The 21,537-nt window shown below is 36.0% G+C and overlaps 1 protein-coding gene across 1 annotated transcript; it reads left to right on the forward strand.

The window, feature by feature from the left end:
* Positions 1–328: 328 nt before the first annotated feature.
* LOC140766499 (uncharacterized protein At3g06530) lies at positions 329–21,425 on the forward strand. Its single transcript, XM_073105879.1, has 39 exons — positions 329–569; positions 660–873; positions 966–1,061; positions 1,168–1,285; positions 1,389–1,562; positions 1,742–1,912; positions 2,810–2,865; positions 2,973–3,062; positions 3,136–3,284; positions 3,478–3,560; positions 3,651–3,767; positions 3,893–3,967; positions 4,138–4,306; positions 5,422–5,561; positions 5,649–5,756; positions 7,882–8,062; positions 8,511–8,611; positions 8,701–8,850; positions 9,072–9,228; positions 10,322–10,479; positions 10,981–11,062; positions 11,136–11,310; positions 12,266–12,341; positions 12,533–12,706; positions 12,813–12,884; positions 13,168–13,272; positions 14,154–14,243; positions 15,171–15,376; positions 15,496–15,706; positions 15,820–16,002; positions 16,275–16,370; positions 16,454–16,521; positions 16,609–16,963; positions 17,672–17,887; positions 18,016–18,678; positions 18,796–19,202; positions 19,487–19,730; positions 20,258–20,428; positions 20,639–21,425. The coding sequence occupies exons 1-39, from the start codon at positions 410–412 to the stop codon at positions 20,867–20,869; spliced, it is 6,492 nt and encodes a 2,163-aa protein (XP_072961980.1). The 5' UTR covers positions 329–409; the 3' UTR covers positions 20,870–21,425.
* Positions 21,426–21,537: the final 112 nt, after the last annotated feature.

The following is a 21,537-nucleotide window of genomic DNA, read 5'->3' on the forward strand; positions in this document are numbered from 1 at the left end:
TTTATATAATGTAGTTTTGAAATAGGTATCAAAAAATCAATACCAGGTATGAAAACTGACTATTATACTTGTTGGATTAATATTTTAATTTTTAAAAATGCAACTAAGTATTTAACATAATGTATTCTTAAATTTTTAAAAAGCACCCGAAGAAAGTAGGGTGTTTCTATGATTTAAGATAGTACAAGGGTTAAATTGAAAACGTATAATGATGTGAACTGAAATAAACACATTATATAGGGTGTGAAATAAAAAACAAAACTGCCTAATATCCGTTCATATATAAACCCTCACTCGTCCTAAACCCTTCGACTTCACCTTCGTTTTCCCCCGTCTGCTTCCCTCCTCCCTTCTCCTCTCTCCGCCGCCCACTACCCGCCGTCCACCGCCAAGAAACCCTACTTCCTCCATGGCTACTTCGCTCGCCTCCCAGCTCCAAGCCATCAAATCCATCATAAAGGGAACTCAAGACCCCATCAGAGCCCCTCGCACACGCCCCTCGGTCATCTTTGATCCAAAAGAAGCAGCCGATGTCGATCTCAGGACTATCTTGCCGATAGCTCTCTCCGGTAATTCTCTCCATTTCTTCCCTCATTTCGAATCCCATTCAAGAATTTGAACTCGAACCCCGCTTCATGGTTTCTTTGATGGGTTTCTAGGTTTGGAGGTGCTTATTGAGAACGATGAGCGCTTTAATAGATACAAGGGCACTCTTTTTAGCGAGACCAGTCTTGATTTGGACCGGGAAAAGATGGTCCCCGAGGAAAACGAGAAGCTGAACAAGTCAATTCATTCGTTTCTTAGGTTGCTTTCAGGGCATCTGCAGCTTCCTGCTGCCCTCAAGACGATGGAATATCTTATTCGCAGATACCAGTACGGCCTTCTCTTGCCTCGATTGATTTGTAGTTGTGATGCATCTTAGTTTGTTAAAGTTGAAGAATGCTTCTTCACATTTGAAATTGTAGGATTCATGTATTCAACATGGATGAGCTGGTTCTTTCTGTGCTTCCATATCACGACACTCACACTTTTGTTCGGATTGTCCAGCTTCTGGATTTAAGGTGATCAGGGGATAAGGATTCGTTCAAACGATAATGTTATTGCTTTGTTTCTATGGTCTCACTTGTCTCTTGTTTCTATGGTTTTGTTTCTCTTAATTATCTGCAGAAATAGTAAGTGGGCATTTCTTGATGGGGTTAAGGCCATGGGTGCACCTCCTCCTAGGAATGTTATAGTGCAACAATGCATCCGTGATAAAGGGCTGTTGGAGGCTCTTTGTAGCTATGTGTGTATTTTATTTGATGTTTTGATTATAAGGTTTTTTAAGTTATTTCATATGTGTACGCTAAAATTGAACTTTGAGTTCCTTTTTTGCCCTCTATTTGTAGGCATCGCCAACAAAAGAGTTCCAGCATTCAGGGACTACTATTCATTTTTGCACTGCTGTAGTTGTAGAGTCCTTGGGTGCCATTCCCAAACTGGACACAGATATTGTTCAAAGGGTATCAGGGTTTGTGTTTGATGGACTTAACCCTGCTATGAAAGGAGATCGTGATCATAAGGTAAGACTGGAGAGTTCATATGGTTAATTAATTAGTTATGTTGTCATATATCATTAGGTCACATTCTTCATAAAAGAATTATTAGATTTGACTCCTGCTGTAGCTGTATTTCTTCCATCTATCTATGGTTTAATTAAGTAGTTATTATATGGGGTTTGACAAAAACTTTTTATCTGTAGGCTGGTGCACTTATGATCGTTGGCATATTAGCAACTAGGGCAACATTATCATCTAAGCTCGTCCAAAATTTGATATTCTTCATTGCAAGGGTTGCACAACATGACACAATCAAGTCAATTGACTTACCATGGCTACGTGTTCTGGCAATGGCCATGATTACCCTTGTTCAGGTAAGAATTTGTTTATGTTACTTTTTCAGCTCAAAAGTTACCCATGAACAATATTAGGAGAAGTGACTTCAATATGTGGATCTTATGTGATGAAGGAGGAAAATAGGATAATTCGATCTACTTCGAGAGTCCATGATTGAAATCTTATCCACTCGTCTATTCAAGAGATAATGATCAAAAATCAAATCTTATTAGAGATATTCATATTTGAAAACGAAAGAAAATATGAATAGATAAGCAAATTGTGATGAATTCAGAATTGAACAAGTTTGATATTCCAAGGAAAGACAAATTTCTAACTAAAACACATCACACTAAAGGTTGTTATGACCCAAGGTGTATTTCGGCCAAATTTCATTGTTTAGGTCTCAAAATCAGCGATTTTTCTATTTTAGGAAAGCGATATTTTGCTTATATATCTATAGTGTAAAGCTAAGAATTTGGTTCCATTTGTTCCTTTGTGTTTAGGTTGAGCTACATATGGCCTTTTATGTTTGATCAAAACTTTCCGTAAGCATAAAGTACGGATTTTTGTAAGATTAGTGTTTGAGTCTTCTATTGGTTTACGTATAGTATTGTAGGCCTGTGGCCCAAGAATTGATTTGAGTTCAGTTTATTTCTTAATATAAAATTAATATTTTTCTCAATCTTCTGACTTTTGTGAGAAAAGTGGACATATGGGGTATCAAAAAGTTATTATCTTGAAAATCTTAAAATGTGCCGTGGGTTGATTCATTGCACTTCCCTTCCCTTGGCATTCTTTTTTAGAATTTGCCAGGATTTTCTTGGTGATATCATATTTTAACTTTTGAAGCATGTACTGAATTCCCATGAACTCATACTTAATGTTTACGGAAATCATTGCAATGTTTCCTGATTTATCTTCTTCTCATCCAGTCACAGTCGGCACAAACATTTCCAAAGAAGATTTTAATGATTCTGAAAGAAATCAGGTCATTTCAGATTTCACTTTATGGATAATCCTGCTGTAGACTTTCTAAATGTTTTTGCTATTCCTTTTCACTTGAACTAGGCCTTATTCAGTTTTTTCTTCCTGAAGGGATTTTGCTGGAGTACTTTCTGATTTGTCCCGTGAGTTCAACATTCAAATGTTTATGCTCCTTTATCTTGAATCCTTAGTTGATTACAGGTGACCTGTCATTATTTTTCATATATTTACTTCTGCCCCTGTATCTAGAAACTAATTTTCCTGTTTGAAATAGTATGTCTGATGATTCCTGCTGTTCAACACTGATAATTATGATCGAGGCCCTTCCGTTGAGGAATTTTGTTGAGAAGATTGTATTTAAGGTGCTCTTGCACTGTACAAAGTTTTCACAAGCAACAGATATCTCAAAATTGCATCAAGCAGGTACCCTTGGTTAGAATATTATTTCGCAGCATATGGTTTCTTTTCTTATAAATCAACTGAGTCCACCACCTACTTGTTAATCTTTAGCTGTAATGACATGAAAATAGCTGCAACTTGAGCACTAATAATATTGTCCAGAGAAAATGTTTTGTCCATTCTTTTTTTGAAGACTGAAAGTCGTGAGTCACCACAGGTCAATGGGCGAAGGAAATTCTTGTTGTGATTGAAAGGCATTATCCATTTGAATTACGTGGTGCTATCCGCAAATTTCTTGAGGTTTGCATCATTTAACTTTTTTTTATCACTTCATCCTTTTATGCACCATTTTAACTGTTAGCACAATGTTAATACCTATCATTTTGCTAGAACTCCAAAACAAACTTAAGAAAAGAGTCTGTGTTCGAAATGATGTTTGGTGGAAGCATGGACATGCCAATGGAGATCTCTGACTCGAAAGTCTGGTTTTCCTTGGAACATCCAAAGGTATAGTATAATAGATAGACATTATTATTCTAACTTTCAAGTACAAGGTAAGTTTTGAAATAAAGCTTTCTTAGTCTTTATTTGACATGGTGTTCTCATTGCACCACTTTTTGTTTGTAACACAGGCTGTGGTCCGTCAATCTGCTCTCTCAAAGTTGGCTGCATCTGGCATACTACAGAATATGACTGTTAATCCACAGGTTCTGTCTCAGGACTTTCTGTTTTTGAAGTACTGAAATTTTTTTGTTCTTTTTCTTTTTCCTTTTCTTCAACCTTGAAAATTTTATATTATTTTGTTGGATTTGTGGATTTTATTTTTTGTTATAAAATGGATGATTACTTGTCTTGTTTTGATTTTGAAATGGTGCAGAAGATTGCTAGTGTACAAGATGCTGTGGTACGCGGGCTTTATGATGAGGATCTTGGTGTTGTCCAAACAGCTTTATCTATGGATGGACTAGATGGAATAGTCACTCCCTCTTGTCTTCTGAAAGCTTATGGTGATGTTCTTTCTAGATGCATTGACATCATAAATAAAAGTGAGTAATATCTATTAACTTAATTTCTAGTTGTCTATTATGTTTTCCTACTTCTCCTACTTCATCAGCCACTATTGTCTTTATAAGGTCAATTCTAGTTGTAGGCAGCTGCATTCTCTAAGAACATTCTTGTTCTCCCATACCTGCAATCTTCCGCTCCTTTCCTGATAAAGTTTCTATGTCTAGCTTGATGTTCTTGTTTGTGACTTTATTCTGCTTTCTTGATATATATATATATATATATTGTATGTGGTGATTAACTATTATGGTCGATGACCTTTTATTTTATGAATAAACATATTTGTTGAAAGCTAACTACATATTTCATTGTACTGGACATCAGATATTTCCATCTGGAAAAAAATTCCATCCTCCATTTACCCCAGTAACTACACAGATGGTTTCATTGTTAGTATGAATATATGATGCTAGATGAAGATAATTGATGAATCTTTTATTGTTTATATTGTGAAGCAATATAACAATTAGCAATGCCTTTTTGATGAATGTCAAACATGATTGAACTTGAGTGAAAAGTTAAAGGACATTTATCTTTGTACTTACAGACATTTCTGATTCATATCTATTTCCTTGGAGTATGAGGAATCATCAGAAGTTCAGAACTACGTGCTTTGATGTCGCTTCCATGTAACTTAATTTTGTAGTTTCATAAGAAACAGTGATGAGGTTTTATGTTTGTAGGTTCCGAGAGAAGGAGGGAGATGTATTTGCTTTGTTTCTGTAATTCTGTGTAATCTGCACTTTCTTTTCTTACAAAGCAATTTCGGTGATACTTCTAATACATGGTACACATGTGTGTGGATCTCTCATGAGTTTTACATTAATTAGTTCAAACAAGCTACTATTATACGTAATTAAATGGCTTGTTGATGGGTCTAGCAACCAAACCAATTTTAACTTTACCTTTGCAAATATGCAAATTGTATATTGTAGTAGCTGAGTCCTGAAGGTGTAATGTGTACAATGTGGTTACTTCCATGTCAAATTTAAGAAATGTAACAAATCAAGTTAGTTTTTTTTCTATTAAAATCACATCTCTACTAGTTTTTGAGGTTTTTGTCACATGCATTTTTTTCCCTTGTTGCCTTTTGCAGGTACATCTAAGGTATCTCGGGCTTGTGATGTTGCTGTTTCTTGCCTCAACCACATGGTTATGGAGTTTCAAATGCATCACTTGGAGTATTCAAAGGATGTTGCAAGAATAATATTTCCTCTACTTCTTGTTCATCCAATGGTCTCGTATCTTCCTATTTGCTGCGATACTTCATTTACAACTTCCTCTAGTGAAACTCTTCTTGAACAATGCATCGCTACTGTGCAGACTTGGAAGGTGAATTTGAAGGCTTTGGAATTAGCTAAGAACGTGCAATGGCCATTCTACTTTCAAAGCTCTGTTGCATATGATCCTATCATTTTTGATGAAATGAAGGTTAGACCATCTGACATTGATTGCATTGCTGCATTGCCTATTTTTAATCGTTGTATAAGGTCTTTGTGGTTAATTACTCACACCAATTAATATTTGTATGCCTGGAGCAGATTGCTAGTTGTCTATCATCTTCTAACATTTTTAATACACATTTAATAGTATAACTGTGTAAGTCGGTTTTGGCCTGATTTATTGATCTAAGAGTAGTGAACAGTTGCCTCCTGAACACTGTTCTTTAGCCACTCCCCAGCTCTAGCCATCAAATTATTGACTTCATGCTTACTATTCTGCGGTTCTGTGAATTTTGTGAAAAATCTTGTCTGACGTTTCTGATGTTCTTTTTATTTTATCTTGTGGATTCTGGATAGTGTGAACTCTTGCTTCTTACTTTTTTTGAGCTGAAATGGAGTCCCTTGGAATACTCTAATACTTAGTTCCTGCTCCTACATGTGTGTATGTGTGTGTTTCAATTTTCAGTCTCTTGGCTGCAACATAGAATGCCTAGCTGCATCATTGTAGTCAGGCCTTATAGGTCTCATATAAACACGAACAACTTTAGGTTTGAGAACAGCAGCAAGCACAAGAAGTAACCTGTAGACCTAATCATTTGTATTCAGCTGTAATGCTATGTGGATCTCTTTCCTCCATTCTCCTGTTGAAGCATATTGTAACTAGGTTTGTTTGAGTAGCTAACTGGAAAAATTAGAAATGCGGTTTATTTTACCTTTATATTGTTTTAGTTGTTCATCATTTGGCTTGTATTGTTACTTGTAAGTTAGACATTGCAAAGTCATCAAGCAAAGTTCCACTTATTGGGATTGGTGGCCCAAAAAAAAATGATATGTATCGGCCATTTCGGCCGTTGATATCTGATTTCAGTATCAGACTGTATTTATTTATGTAAAAACTTAAAAAAATTAAAATACTGAAAATTCTTATTTTTAAAAAAAGAAATAAAAAAAATAAAAACATAAATCGCTCATATGTGAATTTTTAAAATTAGAAAAAAAATTCTTCCACTAACTCTCTCTCTCTCTCTCTCTCCCATTAATAGGAAGAAAAAAAAAACACTCCCCTCTCTGACACTCAATCAGAGAGGAGTTTAAGAACTCTCTTCTCTCCCACTATGTCACTCTACCTATCACTTGCTTCCTCTCACTCTCAAAAAGGGGGAAGAGAGAGAGGTTGGAGGTCATTGGAGAAAGAGATGAGGTGGGGAGGTGTCGCTGGAGAGAGGAGAAACGGAAAAAAAAAACCCAAACAAATGAAAAGAGAGAAAAATGGCTTATTTGTGGTTGTATGCTGAATCCATCGAAGGACGAGCTTCCTGGACTTCTATTTTGACAGATCGATGTCGGAGGACTTCGCGGAGGTGTTTCAAGAGATGAGATGATTTTTGTATTTAGTAGTTTCGGCCAATCAGGCTGAAACAGGCGCAATCTGGATGCACCAATCCAATCAATAGGGTGGGATTGAGATTGATTGGAATTGGGAACCTTGTTGTCAAGCATTCTAGTGCAGGAGTTTTTCTTTTTGTGTTAGTCACTTGGATAGTTATCAGATCAATCCAATTCGAGAATAATTTCTCCGGATGTCCCCCGTTGGTGTGTCCAGTAAAGAATCCATATCAGCTATCCTCAAATAGCTGAGAATAGAGGTTTATTTTTCTGTTGAATAACTAGATGTGGAGCTCCTGCCTTACGTTTATAAGCAGCTGTTGCTGAAATTACCATTTATCTATGCCAGATGGCTAGAGTATCTATCTTTTATGTTATTTACTACTTTAGTCTCTCAAAAGGAACAGGGGAGGAAAACTGGTTAAATAATTATCAGATCTTCATGTGATGTTGGCTGTTGGTATTTGCTGCTCTGTGAAATTATAATGTGAATCTAGGTTAACAAAAAAGCACCTGTTAAGTGGTAAGTCAATAATTTACTTGAGATGGTCTGTCCAAGGAATACACATAGTTTTAGTGGTAAGGAGATTGTTCAGAACTTCAGATTCAAGAAGGTGCAGCACAGAAAGATCTTGAATTGGATATAGGAAGATATTTGCATCAAATAATCTTTGTTTTCCTGCAATTTTCTATTCTGATTGACTATGAGATTGCCAAAATAAATGCAGAATCTGGATTCTGATCATGCTGCTTCCATCAATATGAAAACCATTGGAGTGTTGGCTGAAGCCTTTTGGGCAAACCCTCAAGAGCATATCCAGTGGTTAGTTGAGTGCAGCAGTTATGATGGACTGTCCAAGAGTTTATTTTTCTTCATCATATTGCAGGCAATGATGATCCACAATAAAGGTAAGTCCGACAATGATAGTGCTCTGTGACACTTTGTTGTACACCTCATATTATGGAAACAACAAAAAACATCTTACTTTTCACCCTTTTGATTTTGGTAGCATTCTGTTGTTTTCTGAATGGCTATTGGAATATATAAATTGGTATAGTATGATCTAGTTGTCCATCTAGAAAGCTGAATGCGGTTGTACATAACTACATATCCTGTTTAAAAGTGTCATTTTGGATATTCCGCCAGTGTTGAGATACTGCAGTTTAGCTTGGTTCTTCAGTGGTATTGGACTGACTTCTAAATCTTGCATGGGATATTGTGCATTTCCTGCTCTTGCTTAGTTGCTATTTCATGAATAGTAGCGATATAAGAAACAACTTTGGAAGGACTTGCTCTTATCTTCTTTTAATTGTCAGGTTGCAGAGTTACTGATTTTTTTGTTTTTCATATTGCTAGAGTTTGGAGGGATTGTGAAATTATATCAGAGTTGCTCCTCAGCACTTAAGAATGAGTGGAATAAGATGAAACTTCATGGTGGTGTCACTCTGAACGAAGATGTACATCTCTGGCTTGATGCTATATAGAATTTGAGAAATTGTCAAGAATATAACATTCTGAAACCAAATGTACTGCATCCATTTTGCAGATCAATGTGGACAAACTGGATAAATCCTGCATGGGATTGGTGAACCATCTATTTCATTCTGAAGCTGAATCATTGAATGCAAAGATTATGATTTGCATCTTTTGGAGTCTCTTGAAAGCATTTCATGCTATGGCTAATGAGAGTACCTTGGTGTGTAAATTTGTTAAACTCCATTTCTTTTTGATATACTAATGGATAGTGAGCTGACTGAAGGGAAACTGTTAGATCTGATCCAAATTGTTGGAACTATTGGCTTGGTTATCCCATTGTTGTTGTTGTTCTTGTAGCCTATGAACAATTAAATTCTGCTGTTTGTAACTCACATGGTTTACAGTGTCCTGTTTCTTATGTGCTTTTCATTTTTCATGCAGGCTGATGATGGAGAGGGAGAACCTATACTGAATGACCTGTTTCTCTTCTTTGTCACAGCACAACCTAGGAATGCCTTCACAAAGCATCTTCAGTTTCTCTTGATTAACTGCACTAGGGAACCCTTTCGGTTTCTGTCCAAGTATTTTTCTGATGAAGGTTTGTGGTGTAAAATTTTCTTTTTCCTTTATATCAAATTGTCAATGTTAGCAATTAATGTCTACATTGATGTCTATTTCTCAGTTTTAACCATCTTTTTTTCCAACATTCTGATTGTATGTTATCCTTTACCGGATAACAATATTGTGTCTGTGCATGTGCCTATGTGTGCCAAGTTATGCTTGTCAAGCTTATAGAGTTGTGCCAGCAGCACTGCAGGTTGTGTTGTGTGTTGGAATAAAATTTTGGCAATTAAAGTAGAAGATACTATGACTTTGGACTGTAATATTTCTCAATTTCGAAGGGATCAACATCTGGAAGCATGAAAAGTAGTTGTCCTTGCTATTTTATCCATTCATTATTATTCACCTTGCTATCTTGTCATATTACTTATGTTTTGTAGTTATCCTAGTTAGATTAATTCGGTTTTGGTTGTATTCCTCTGTGACTTTATTGTTTTGGCATATAGACAAGTTCTAGGATTTGTAGTATAACTTTGATCATCAGTATTCAGTATGGATGATGTGATGCAACAAAGTATGCTCATGTACCTGCAAATTTTGAATTTTGGAGGTCGTACATGCAAGTTATGTAGTATTTGATTGGCATGTTGGCAAGTATTATTGCTGGGTCAGTAAGAGAGCATTAGATTCAATTTTTAACTATGTAATTATCTGTTCTGGTGGGTAACAAATTTGCAACTTATTGAAGTTGAGGGATGTGTATTGGATGATTCATGAAAGGACCTAGACTTGTTTATGTTTAGATTACTCTTTTTTTTTTGTACTTTACCTGAAACACTTTTATTTTCTTTATTTATTTCAAGTCTAGTAACTTCTTGGAATACCCTAGTTTTTTTTTCTTTGTTTGCATCCTCCATGCATTTATAAGAAATTAGTAACCTGATCTGGTAATTATTGATTTTAGAAACTCTTATCAAGCCTTTCGCAGAATATTGGAAGATTGGGTTCATGTTTCTTGCATTACATACTTCACTATTTTTACACCTTAATTCCTGCTAAAAAAGTGTCTTCCTTTTTACTAGCAATATATATTTTTGTGTTCAAATCTCATTTATTGTGCTGCATTTTAGGCTTTCCTGTTGAAGTGCAAGTCGAAAGCCTACGTTTACTTGCAACTGTTTGTTCTATATATTCGTTGTCTGAAAGAAGCAGTTTGGGAGGCAACTCCTGTTTACAATTTTTAAGTGGATTTCCTTCACTTCTTATTCCACTTTCTCATACAGACAAGGTATAATTTTGGATTCCATTTCATTTAAATTTCAAGCATATTGATGTAAAGTTGTAAACCTTCTACGACATTGTCTTTGCTATTTGAGGTTCTCTCTTTTAACTACAACCACCTATATTTTGGTCATATTGCGGAAAAGCTCCTCCTTTTGAGTTGACTTCTCCTCCCGATGTATATTTATGAGTAACCACCCTCCAACATTCAGAAATATTCTTAGTATATTCTATATATTTTTACTAAAATGCCCTTTAGGCCCTTTTTAACAAAGGCAGGAAAAGGAGAGAGTGAGAAGGGCATTTTTAACCAAAATAAATGAAAATATTTCTCACAAACCAACTGGAGGTGGTTGGAAAATATCAGAAATTTCTGACAAAGGAGTTGATTTTCAAATATCTCACAAACAGTAGGTTTTTCACAATAAAAATTATAAGATAGTGCTATGCATGAAGTTCCTTTTTCTCCATCTCTCAAAATGAAGTGCGGTTGCTGGTTTTTATGCAGGATATACGAACATCTGCCATGAGTTGTATAGAAGGGCTCTACATACTTTGGCGCCGTTTTGAAGTTTCTCCATTAAGAAATGGTTTCTTCATTTATTTTGTCCTAGTTTGTGATAATTTTTTAGTAATATTTGATGACATTATATGTATCAACAGGAAATGATCCGACTATATCTTGCTTATGGTCACCAACATTTGGGGACTTTCTCGAATCCTTGGTTAACCAAAAGGAGTTGATTTCCTCGGATGTAAAATTCCTTCACACTTATGTGACATCCATGCTAAACTCGTCTTCTCATGACCTTCTTCTTCCTGAAAATATTAGCGACAGGTGGTCCCTCTATTTTGGTATCCCATGTTTTGTTAGTAGAAGATGCTAACCAGATAACAATACAAATTATATAGACCATCTACTACTTTCAAATGTAGTTTTCTCATCTGTGCTTCTGACCATCCAGCAACTTCCATAAAAGATCTACTACTGAAATGTACTTGTATTGTTTTGAGTTTTATCAATAAATGGAAAATCTGCACCTAAATTTTTCTGATTCTTATCTCATGATATGTACCTATTATGACTGCTCCTATTCTGAGTAACATGTACCTTAAAAGACGTTATAATGCTCTAAGTTGACAATCATGAACTTTGCTAATGTAGACTGCAAAAAATAGCCTGCAAGCTGTTTTGCATGCTAAGACACTTATAAATGGTGTTAATTCTTAGGATATAACACCGCTGGCAATAATGTGGGCTAACCAGCATTTTGCTACTAAAGAATTATTTTGGAATTCTCGATTCAGTAGTTCATATTTGAGTTTTGAAGATTTTGCTAGTGAATGGAAGCCATTAAGTTTAATGCAATGAGATCTTAGAACAAATGTAAGAGAGAAAACGTGATTGATGACCAATGTTGGTTAACAAGCTCCCCCAAGTAGTAGCTCATTTGCATAAGTATCTCGGGTTTTGTCCTGTTCACCTATCGAACTTGGGGGGATTTCAGCTATTTATGGCCTTCATAAGATAAAACCAAAGAAGCCTCCTTAAGCTTTACTTATTATAATTATGTCATTTGTTTCCACATCCCTTATTTCATGGACATGTTATTCCTTTAAAGATTTATTCTACATACATAAATCCAAGAATTACTACATTGGACCCACATGTATCCTTTCATTCAGGCATTGTAGAAAAGTAGACTATTTATTACATGCTTTCTTCATATTATCAGGATGAATTGACCATTGTTGCCTTTTATAACAAGCTAAATCTTGATATTTTTTTCCAGGTTTGATCTGCTTACAAAAGAAAGCCTGTTGCATTTCATCTTGAGGTCTGCGCTGAAATTTTCATCATATGGGAAGGTTTGTTTTATGCGCTGAGACAATCTGTGTAGCATTTTGTGTTCATTTCAAAACAGTAGTGTTTTGTGTGCCTGGTATTTGCAAAGGCTATTGGCAAATGTTACTAGAATTTTATCAGTATGGAGAACTATTGTATCTCTTCCTGTCATTCACTTGGGAAAGTTCTGATGAGCCTAATAATTCTGTTCCAGCTGATGGTGTTATCATTGCTCAAAGGAATTGGGAATTTCATATTTCATGAAAAAGGTACTAAAAAGCTGCTGCTCAGACTTGTGGATGGACGCAGTCATTGTGAACCCGGGTCTGCTGATTTACACGGAAAGTTGTCAATCCTTGAAATAGAGACTTTATGTTTGCTTTTGGAGGTCCGAAATTATTTTTATTGGATATTTTTCACATGTTATCTTGCACCTGTGTCATTCCTTTTTGTCGCAGTGAAGCAAGTCCTATTAAACATTCTTGCATTTATAGGTTTCACTTTCAGCATCAAATGCGGCAGATCTTGATGCTGACATCTTGGGCTCTTTAATAAACGCTTTAAGAGTAAGCACTAGAAACTTCCTAATTGTTCTGATTTTTCCTTTCTCATCTGTAATTTATCTCACTGTAAATGTTTTCACTTTTAATAATCTAGTTGAGGGTGTCATTAGATGTGACAAGAATGCATTCCACCCTTTGACTTATGAATTCATTTTAAGCCTCTCCAGCAGTGGAGTACAGCCTGTTTGTACTTTCCGGAACCCACTTTGGAGGGAGCCTTCGCGCCAGGATGCGTTATTTTTGGATTTTGTCTAATGAATCGTCAAATTTCTGTTTCACCTTGCAGGTTGATGGGCTGTCTTCAGCAGACCCTTGTATTGTACGACCATGTGTAACTGTCCTCCAGAATCTTAAGCCTACTTTCTACGATAGCTTGAAGAATGATATTCAGGTCATTACTCATTAGAATTTGTAATACCAGTCCAATTGTTTATGTTGTTCGATATTTTATTTTGCCTATTTAATATCTTGTTAAATTGTTTGCGATATTATATTATGTCTGAATGTAGTGAACATAAAATCAACTGTTTTGGTTTAACGCGCTGGTTATTGCTTATTTCCTTTCTTCTATTTCATGTGTATTTATCTTCATATTACATGGGTGCAACATCAGTTTGTGTGGAGGTGGCCCAATCATGTCAATGAAGAAGATGTTGGTAGAGAGGATAAGGGAGACATGTTCAAGTTGGGCTGTTAGATTGGTTATTTGTGGGACTATATTTTTGTTCAGCTAGATCAAACTCTGGGGAATTTGACAACTTTGTTGGCATAATTAATTTCGATCTACAGTTGAAGTCTTTGTGTCAAACAAGCAATTAGGTTGTTTTGTGGCTATCTTCAGGAAAAGGCTGTGCTTGGTTTAGGAATTATAATGAAAACAGGTCTCGGACCACATTACTAGAGTAAGCTATGAAGTAAAATTTCCCTCCTCAGAATTTAAGTTGCTGTGGCCAGAATGTTTGCATGTTTCTAGCGCTTAGACCTAAAGTAGCATTCAAGGTTAATTAATGTAATAAAAATGACTGTTGGCAGAGAAATATACTTGTGAGCTCATAAGACATACTTCTGGAGAAATATATTACCTAAAACCATAGCCTAAAGAGTGGATTATTTTTCTTTTTTCTGAGATCCATCTTGCTGGCATATGGAAATAAGTAAGCTCAACAACATGATACCAATTTTTACTCTCCCTGCACCTTCATTGATTTCAACATTGTATTATATATTTTGAAGATATGCTCACTTAGTAATCTGATGGTTCATTTTTTTCAGGAGAAGTTTTTTGGCAACCTGGTGTTTCTGTTCCATAATGCTAATGGGGACATTCGTAATGCAACAAGAGACACACTTCTGCGGATAAATGTCTGTATTGATATCCTCAAATTCTTTCATGTGACAACTAATTCTTGTTGAACTCTTTTATATAATTTGAATAAAATGAAGCGATCAAGCTCAATCTTGTTCCTAAATATATGCAAGATATGAAAGTTCTATGTGTATTTTATTTTTCAAGTTTGTTTTCTCTGTTGCAATTGGCTATTGTGTGAGTGAAGACATTAGGGATTTCTCTTTATACCTTTGAGAGAATCTTCTGTCATGCAGCATAACTAAGGTTTTCCTTTTCTCTAGAAGACTTACAGATAACTATTTAATCTAGATGTGCTGACTCCCAGTAGTTCAGACTTACGGCTTTGCTATTCTTTAGAGGTGCAGGTGTTCTCAACTTTCTTACATGAATCAAACATCTAGGTGTACAATATGTAACTTCAGTGTGCCTCATGTCTTCTTTGAGCCTTTATTTGTTATTTTTACTCATTAGATGTTGTATATCGTTCTATATTGTAGTCAAAATATGCTACACACGAGAATATGATAAAGAAAACTAATTGTCACACAGAACTCTTGAAAGTCAAGACTTCCTTCAGCATGATCTGAAAAGTGCTAGTGCATACTTACGCATACTTGCATAGTGATTTATGGAATAATGCTAGTACATACTTACGAATTGTGATTATGTTGGTTATTTGATGTTCTTAAACATTGTCTTTAATCACTATATTCATTTATCAGCTTTATTCCAGTTCTCATTTCTTGTTATTTGCCTTAGGTAGCGTAATGTAGTTTGTAACTTGCTATATGTTTCTTGTTACGTCAAGCAGCAGTAGTATCAGATACCATCATAATTTATTGTACAGCTGTGCTAAGTGGTATTACCATTTTACAGCCTTTTGCATACAATAGCCCTTTGATTTGGTTATACTGATATAGTTGTTCATCTTCAATTTGCAGATCAATTGCTCAACAGTAATTAGGCTCATTGAAGTTATTCTTGGCCAAGGCCATGCTATTGGTTCCTCAAAAAGAATGAAGGGAGAGGACATGACTTATGGCAGATTTGGCTTGTATCAAAATGCATTTGATAGAAATGAAGAGCCATTTCTTATTCTTGTCTCTCTTCTTGACATTCTTTGTCTAAAGAAGAAAATGAGGAAAAGGTTTGTTTGTACATACAATCTTAGTGTTCTGTATCTTTCTGTTGGCTAATCTGTTGGCATATCTCAATTCATTTCGCCTTGCTATGACATCTGACCTTCATATTATCTCCCTAATGCAGGAGCTCTTTGATCCAACCACTTTTTCGGGTTCTTTCTGAACTATTTTCTAATGGTTGGCTTGTTAATTTATGTGAGCAAGGGGCAAAGGGAAGTGGGGAAGAATCTGAAGTATCTGAATCGGTCTCTGGTGTGGTGTATCAAGCTCAGCAGACTACACTACTAATTCTTAAAGATATTACTGATTCATTAGAAATGGATCTTCCTGTTAAGGTCACTAGCATTTCCACCAAAACTGATAATTTTTAGTTTGGAAGTTTGTGGTAGTGTTAATTTCTTTTTCTCTTTTTCTTAAGTAATTTTTCATGTTCTTAATGGTTGCACAGGAAGACCTATTCAATAAGGTAACTATGGATCTTTTGGTTGCATGTGCACGTTCTGCCAAGGATGTAGCGACCCGCAATCATGTATTTTTATTGCTCTCTTCTATTGCAAGGGTTTCTCCAGAGCAAATTTCTGGGAATATCATGGATATATTTACTGTAATTGGAGAATCTGCTCTGAAGCAGGTAGGCATTCACTTCCCTAATAGAAGTTTGAAGCTGATTTCTAATGTTAAAAAGAACTTCCAACAGAATCCTTTAGTAGTTCCAATTGCTTGAGTGATGCCTTATTGTAATTTGGTTCCTAGAAATTAAGCCAGCTGTTCCATGAAGTTTTGTCAAACTGGAAAATATTTTATTGTACTTGAAAGTTCATTAAATTTTCTTCTTGTACTTAGTAGTGCGAAGAAATTATATTTTCTAAGGTGTTTCTTTTTCTATTTATCACTTGAATGTAGAATGATAGTTATTCCCAACATGTTCTGGAGGATCTGATATCAACACTAGTCCCATGCTGGTTATCAAAGACCAATAGTATAGAGAAGCTTCTTCAGGTATGTGGATGTTGCCAATCTTGATGTATACTGTTAGTCTTTATCATGTACCATATCTTTGTTAAGCAAAACTTTTCTTTCAGATTTTCATAAAAGCTTTGCCAGATGTGGCAGAACATCGGAGGTTGACTCTCATAGTTTACCTATTGAGGTAGTACTAGCTTGAAGTCTGAGATATTATCTAGATGGCTATGCTTCTCCATACTCTATTAAATATTTTGTATTACGTGGTTCTCAGGACATTGGGAGAAGAAGGGAGCTTGAGCATACTGCTTTTTCACCTACTTCACTCCTTGGTTCATCGCCTTGTGGAATCTTCTCCTGAACAACAAAGGAACTTGCAAGACCTCTTTTCTTCCCATTCTGCTACTATAACAGAATGGGAGTACACATTTGCAGTACAGATATGTGATCAGTATTCATGTAAAATATGGTTTCCTTGTTTAGTAAAACTATTGGAAGAACTGAGAATTCGTAATGAGCAAGGACTATTTCTTGAAATGCATTTGTCAATGCACTTTATCCTATTTAAATTGCACGACACAAAATTGATTTTCGAGCGTGAATCTGGCCAGTATGCGGAGCACTTTCAGGTCTGTTATGCCTTAGGTTCTCCATATATGATCCTTCGTTCTTTTATTTTCTTTGCCCAAATTTTTTGAGCTTGAAACACTATATATTTACCTTTTAGTGTTCTAGGATTAATTTCATAAGTTGAATAGCTGTATCTCTTGCATATGACACTATATTTGACACTTTAATAGCCAGTTCATGAATGCAAAAGTAAAGAAAATTGATCCAACCTTTTGAACTTTTTTAACAATAATTAAGAAGTATTTGTTGTGTATGTTGGAAATTTAAATGGTTTGCAACTATAGCTGATGAGAGTGCATTCTTCTGAATCTGTGCCATCTTACCTTGCATTTAATTTGGCTGAACTTCCTAGCTTCATATGTGATTTGGCTTATTTTGCCGTTGCTATATATTCAGAAATAATTAGCTGGCACATGCTAAATTTTCTGCATGATTTCTGACCACAACCTATTAACCTGTGCTGTTTGTTCAAATAGGCAAATGTCACAAATCTGAGTAATCCTTTTAAAATTTAGAATTGATAGAATTTTTTTTTATTTCTCTATTGTGCTTGCTTTATTCAGAAGAATTTCTAATGCACATTCTGATCTTCTCAGGTTTATGCTTGACATGTTTTGGTTTTTTGTTCAATCACCGAGTGTTTACTGAATTTAATTTCAAGAATTGTGAATTAATATACTTATCTCATTTGATTATATTCCAAATAGATCACGCTTGGAGCCCTTATGGAGCAAATTGTCCTCAATTTGCAATTAGCAAGTGTCAGAAGCAGACAACTGAGAATACCTGCTGACATTGTAAAGCAATATAAGGACTGTGCCAATCAAGTACTAAAAACAATTACTAGATGCATGACTCCCTCCACATTCTTCCAGGCCGCCACTCAATTACTTGATCATACAAATGGAAGTGTCAAAAGAAAGGTGCTTTAGAAGATAAATGAGTCAAGTTCTTTTTGTTCAATATGCCTAGTGTGCTTATCATCTCTTAATGCAAAGGAACCAGATATTGTTCTCTGACATCATATATAATTAATTTACTTTGGTAACAGGTGCTAGGGCTATTGAGTGATACTTTGAAGGATAATGGTCTGGTCCAGAAGAAACAAAAGGAAGGGAGAAGATTGAAGCTGAAATCTGTTGCCTTACCACAACATCTAGATGAGACTGTGACTCCATCATTCAACAAGTTGTGCTTGAAGGTAGCAGAGTTAATTGACAATACTACTGGTGATTTGGATACAGCTATAAGGGTTTCTGCAATTTCTGCCCTTGAAGTACTAACTAAAGAATATCCATCTGATAATTTTGTTTATGGTACCTGCCTCACAATCATTGTAGAAAACATTTGTTGTGATAATCTGGCCATATCTTCTGCAATTATTCGAGCCACAGGTTCATTGATCAGTGTGCTTGGTTCAAAAGCATTGTCACAGCTTCCTCTTGTTATGAAGCATATGCTTCAAAAGGCTCGTGAATTCTCAAGTAGCTCCAGTAAAATTCCTAATGGGCTCACAGAAAATAGTACATCTCTCTTGCTGTCTATACTTATGACGCTGGAGGCAATTGTCGAAAAGCTTGGCGGATTTTTAAATCCATATCTTGAGGACATCTTGGATCTAGTAGTTCTTCATCCAGAATATGCTTCAGAATCAGATACAAAGATCAAATTTAGAGCTGCTAATGTTCGAAAGCTTTTGACGGAGAAAATACCAGTATGTTTCTATGCACCTTTATTTCCTTTCATTCTTTTGTGCACATGACAGTCACCTATCATAGTGTATCCACTATCTGCCAGCGCTTTATGTTTAACTAGGAAATTTGTGTTGCAGGTTCGACTTATGCTACCGCCATTGATTCAGATCTACCCTGATGCTACCAAATCTGGGGAATCAAGCCTCTCTTTGACATTTGAAATGCTAGCAAGTCTGATTGGTGTAATGGATAAGTTATCAATAGGAACTTATCATGTTAGAGTTTTTGAACATTGTCTGGTAGCACTTGACCTCCGTCATCAGCTTCCAGAGTTTAAGAATATTGATACTGTAGAGCAAAGTGTTATTCATGCCATCGTTGTTTTGACAATGAAGCTTACTGAATCAATGTTTAGGCCTCTTTTTCTTCACAGTCTGGAATGGGCAGAGTCTGAGTTTGAAGGGAATCAGTCTGTGAGCAGCAGAAGCTTGGATCGAGCAATTTCCTTCTACAAGTTGGTTAATAAACTTGCAGAGAAGCACAGGTGAATTCAATTTTATTTTCATTCACCTATTGTCCTGTCCCTATCTGTTTGAAAGATTCATGTTGCTTATTGATACTTTGTTTATTATATCCTGACTCGAGCAAAAACAAGCAGGTCAGATAGGGATTGAGAAAGAAATTAGTGGGTGGCAATACTGGGCCAATAAACATCTAATATTTTTGTTATTTTTTGCTTCATACTGGACAGTTTTTCTGGGATGTTTCAAAATTTCTTTTGTAATGGCGAGCTAACTTTGATGGATGCATCATTTCTTATACGCGCAGATCCTTGTTTGTACCTTACTTCAAGTACTTCCTCGACGATAGTGTACAATACCTCAGCTCAGATGCAGGTTTGGTTGGTTTGAAACGGAAGAAGAAGAAAACGAAGGTTGATGATGCACAGGATCATGGAAATGATGTTCTGTCCCCCAAGCAATGGCATTTGAGAGCTCTTGTATTGAAGTCCTTATATCAATGCTACCTCTATGATACCGACCTTAAGTTTCTGGATCCCTCTAATTTCCAGGCTAGTATCCATCAGTTAAATCCTGAAATTCTGTTTGCTCCTAGTATACATGTTTTTATTGTCCTTACTATCTGAGGTACCTCGTACTTTCCTCTGGTGGCATATATATGCTATACTTTTCAGCTTTTTGAGTGTTCTTGTGCCTTTTGAATCAACTGTGTCAAGTTTTGAGGTTTCCAGCTTATTTCAGAATTGAGATAAACATGATGAGACAAAGATGGGGTGGGGATGATGAGGATTAGGGAGCACATATTGTTTTCAGTAGTGTCTTTCTATTTGTTGAAAAGGATAACTTTCAGTTCTCCAATGTGTGTAAACCTTTAAGAAAGTAAGAAACAAATAGATATGACTTCTTTTTTAAGCCAACACAGTCATATGAAAAATTCTGCTGCTTTCTTGCAAATTTTGTAAGTTACCACATAAACTCTTCAAATAACACCTTGAGACACTAAGAATGATATATGTAACCAGTTTATATTATATTTAATTCTTATGGAGCTGAGAATTAGAGGTCTGAAATTTTGCAGGTGCTGTTGAAACCTATTGTCTCTCAGCTTGTGGTGGAACCTCCGTCATCTCTTGAGTCATTGATGAGTGGACCTACTGTAGAAGAAGTAGACGAGACGCTTGTTATGTGCCTAGGTCAGATGGCCATTACAGCACGCTCAGATGTTCTATGGAAGCCACTCAACCATGAGGTGTGTGTTAATTTGTTTGTGTGCAAAGGGAGTCATTCCTTCAGTTTGTTGCAGTCAATTGATACTTATTGCATCTACTAATATACCATTTTAAGTATGGGAATTTCACTTCCATCTTAGCAATAGAATATCATCAGTGTTCCTTTTTCTTGATGATGATGCCATCAGCTTCCTATGCCATTCAACTAATCTTCCTTTATATCCTTGTAGGTGCTGATGCAAATGAGGGATGGGAAGGTCCGGACTAAGATGGTCGGTCTGAGGATTGTCAAGTACCTGGTAGAACACTTGAAAGAGGAATATCTTGTTCTTCTACCTGAGACAATCCCATTTTTGGCTGAATTGCTGGAGGATGTGGAGCTTCCTGTTAAGACGTTGTCCCAGGATATTCTGAAGGAATTGGAGACTCTTAGTGGGGAAAGCCTTCGACAATACCTGTGAGAAGTCATCATGAAGGTGCCCCGTGTTTGTTCATCATTCCTGTAGACCAACCTCTCTGCCTTGTTTTCCACTTGTGTTGCTCTCTACCAAGAAACAAAGAGGTGTCTGATAACTGGAACGGCGAGGCAGGTCCACTGTTGTAGTAGATAATTTAAGATGCAGAAGAAGCTGCTAAACTTGCTCATGCGAAATGAAACAAAGCTGGTATAAATCTGAGGTATTTGCTTATGGCTTAAGTTGCTTCCATTTTGTACAGCCGCGATTGAGTTCAGCCGGTGCGAGTACGCAGCGTTCCACTTTTTCTCCTGCATTTTTTGCTGTCTATTATGTTTTTTCCCTCATTTTGTAAGAAATATTTTCTCCTTTTTGGGGCGAATTAGTAATTCCATGGTTGGCTTGCATTGCCAACCGTCTTGAACCATTTGTTTGTAATGCTATGTTGCTTCGGTGAAAGCTTCAATAGTGTTGGGAAATCTCAGTGACAGGATCATGAGCCAGACGATGTGGATAAATTTTATTTTATGTCGCTCAAAAAATAATTTGATAACTCAATTAACAATCGTTCAGTGTTTTCACATTGTTTAAGATCAGAGGGGTTGCATGATAGCTAAACATATCATTATTAGCAATCAACCTTTTCAAATGATATGTTTTTCCCAATAATCCTG

Source organism: Typha angustifolia, chromosome 9 (genome assembly GCF_048772165.1).
Source record: "Typha angustifolia cultivar Huaian chromosome 9, ASM4877216v1, whole genome shotgun sequence".
Lineage (NCBI taxonomy): Eukaryota > Viridiplantae > Streptophyta > Magnoliopsida > Poales > Typhaceae > Typha > Typha angustifolia.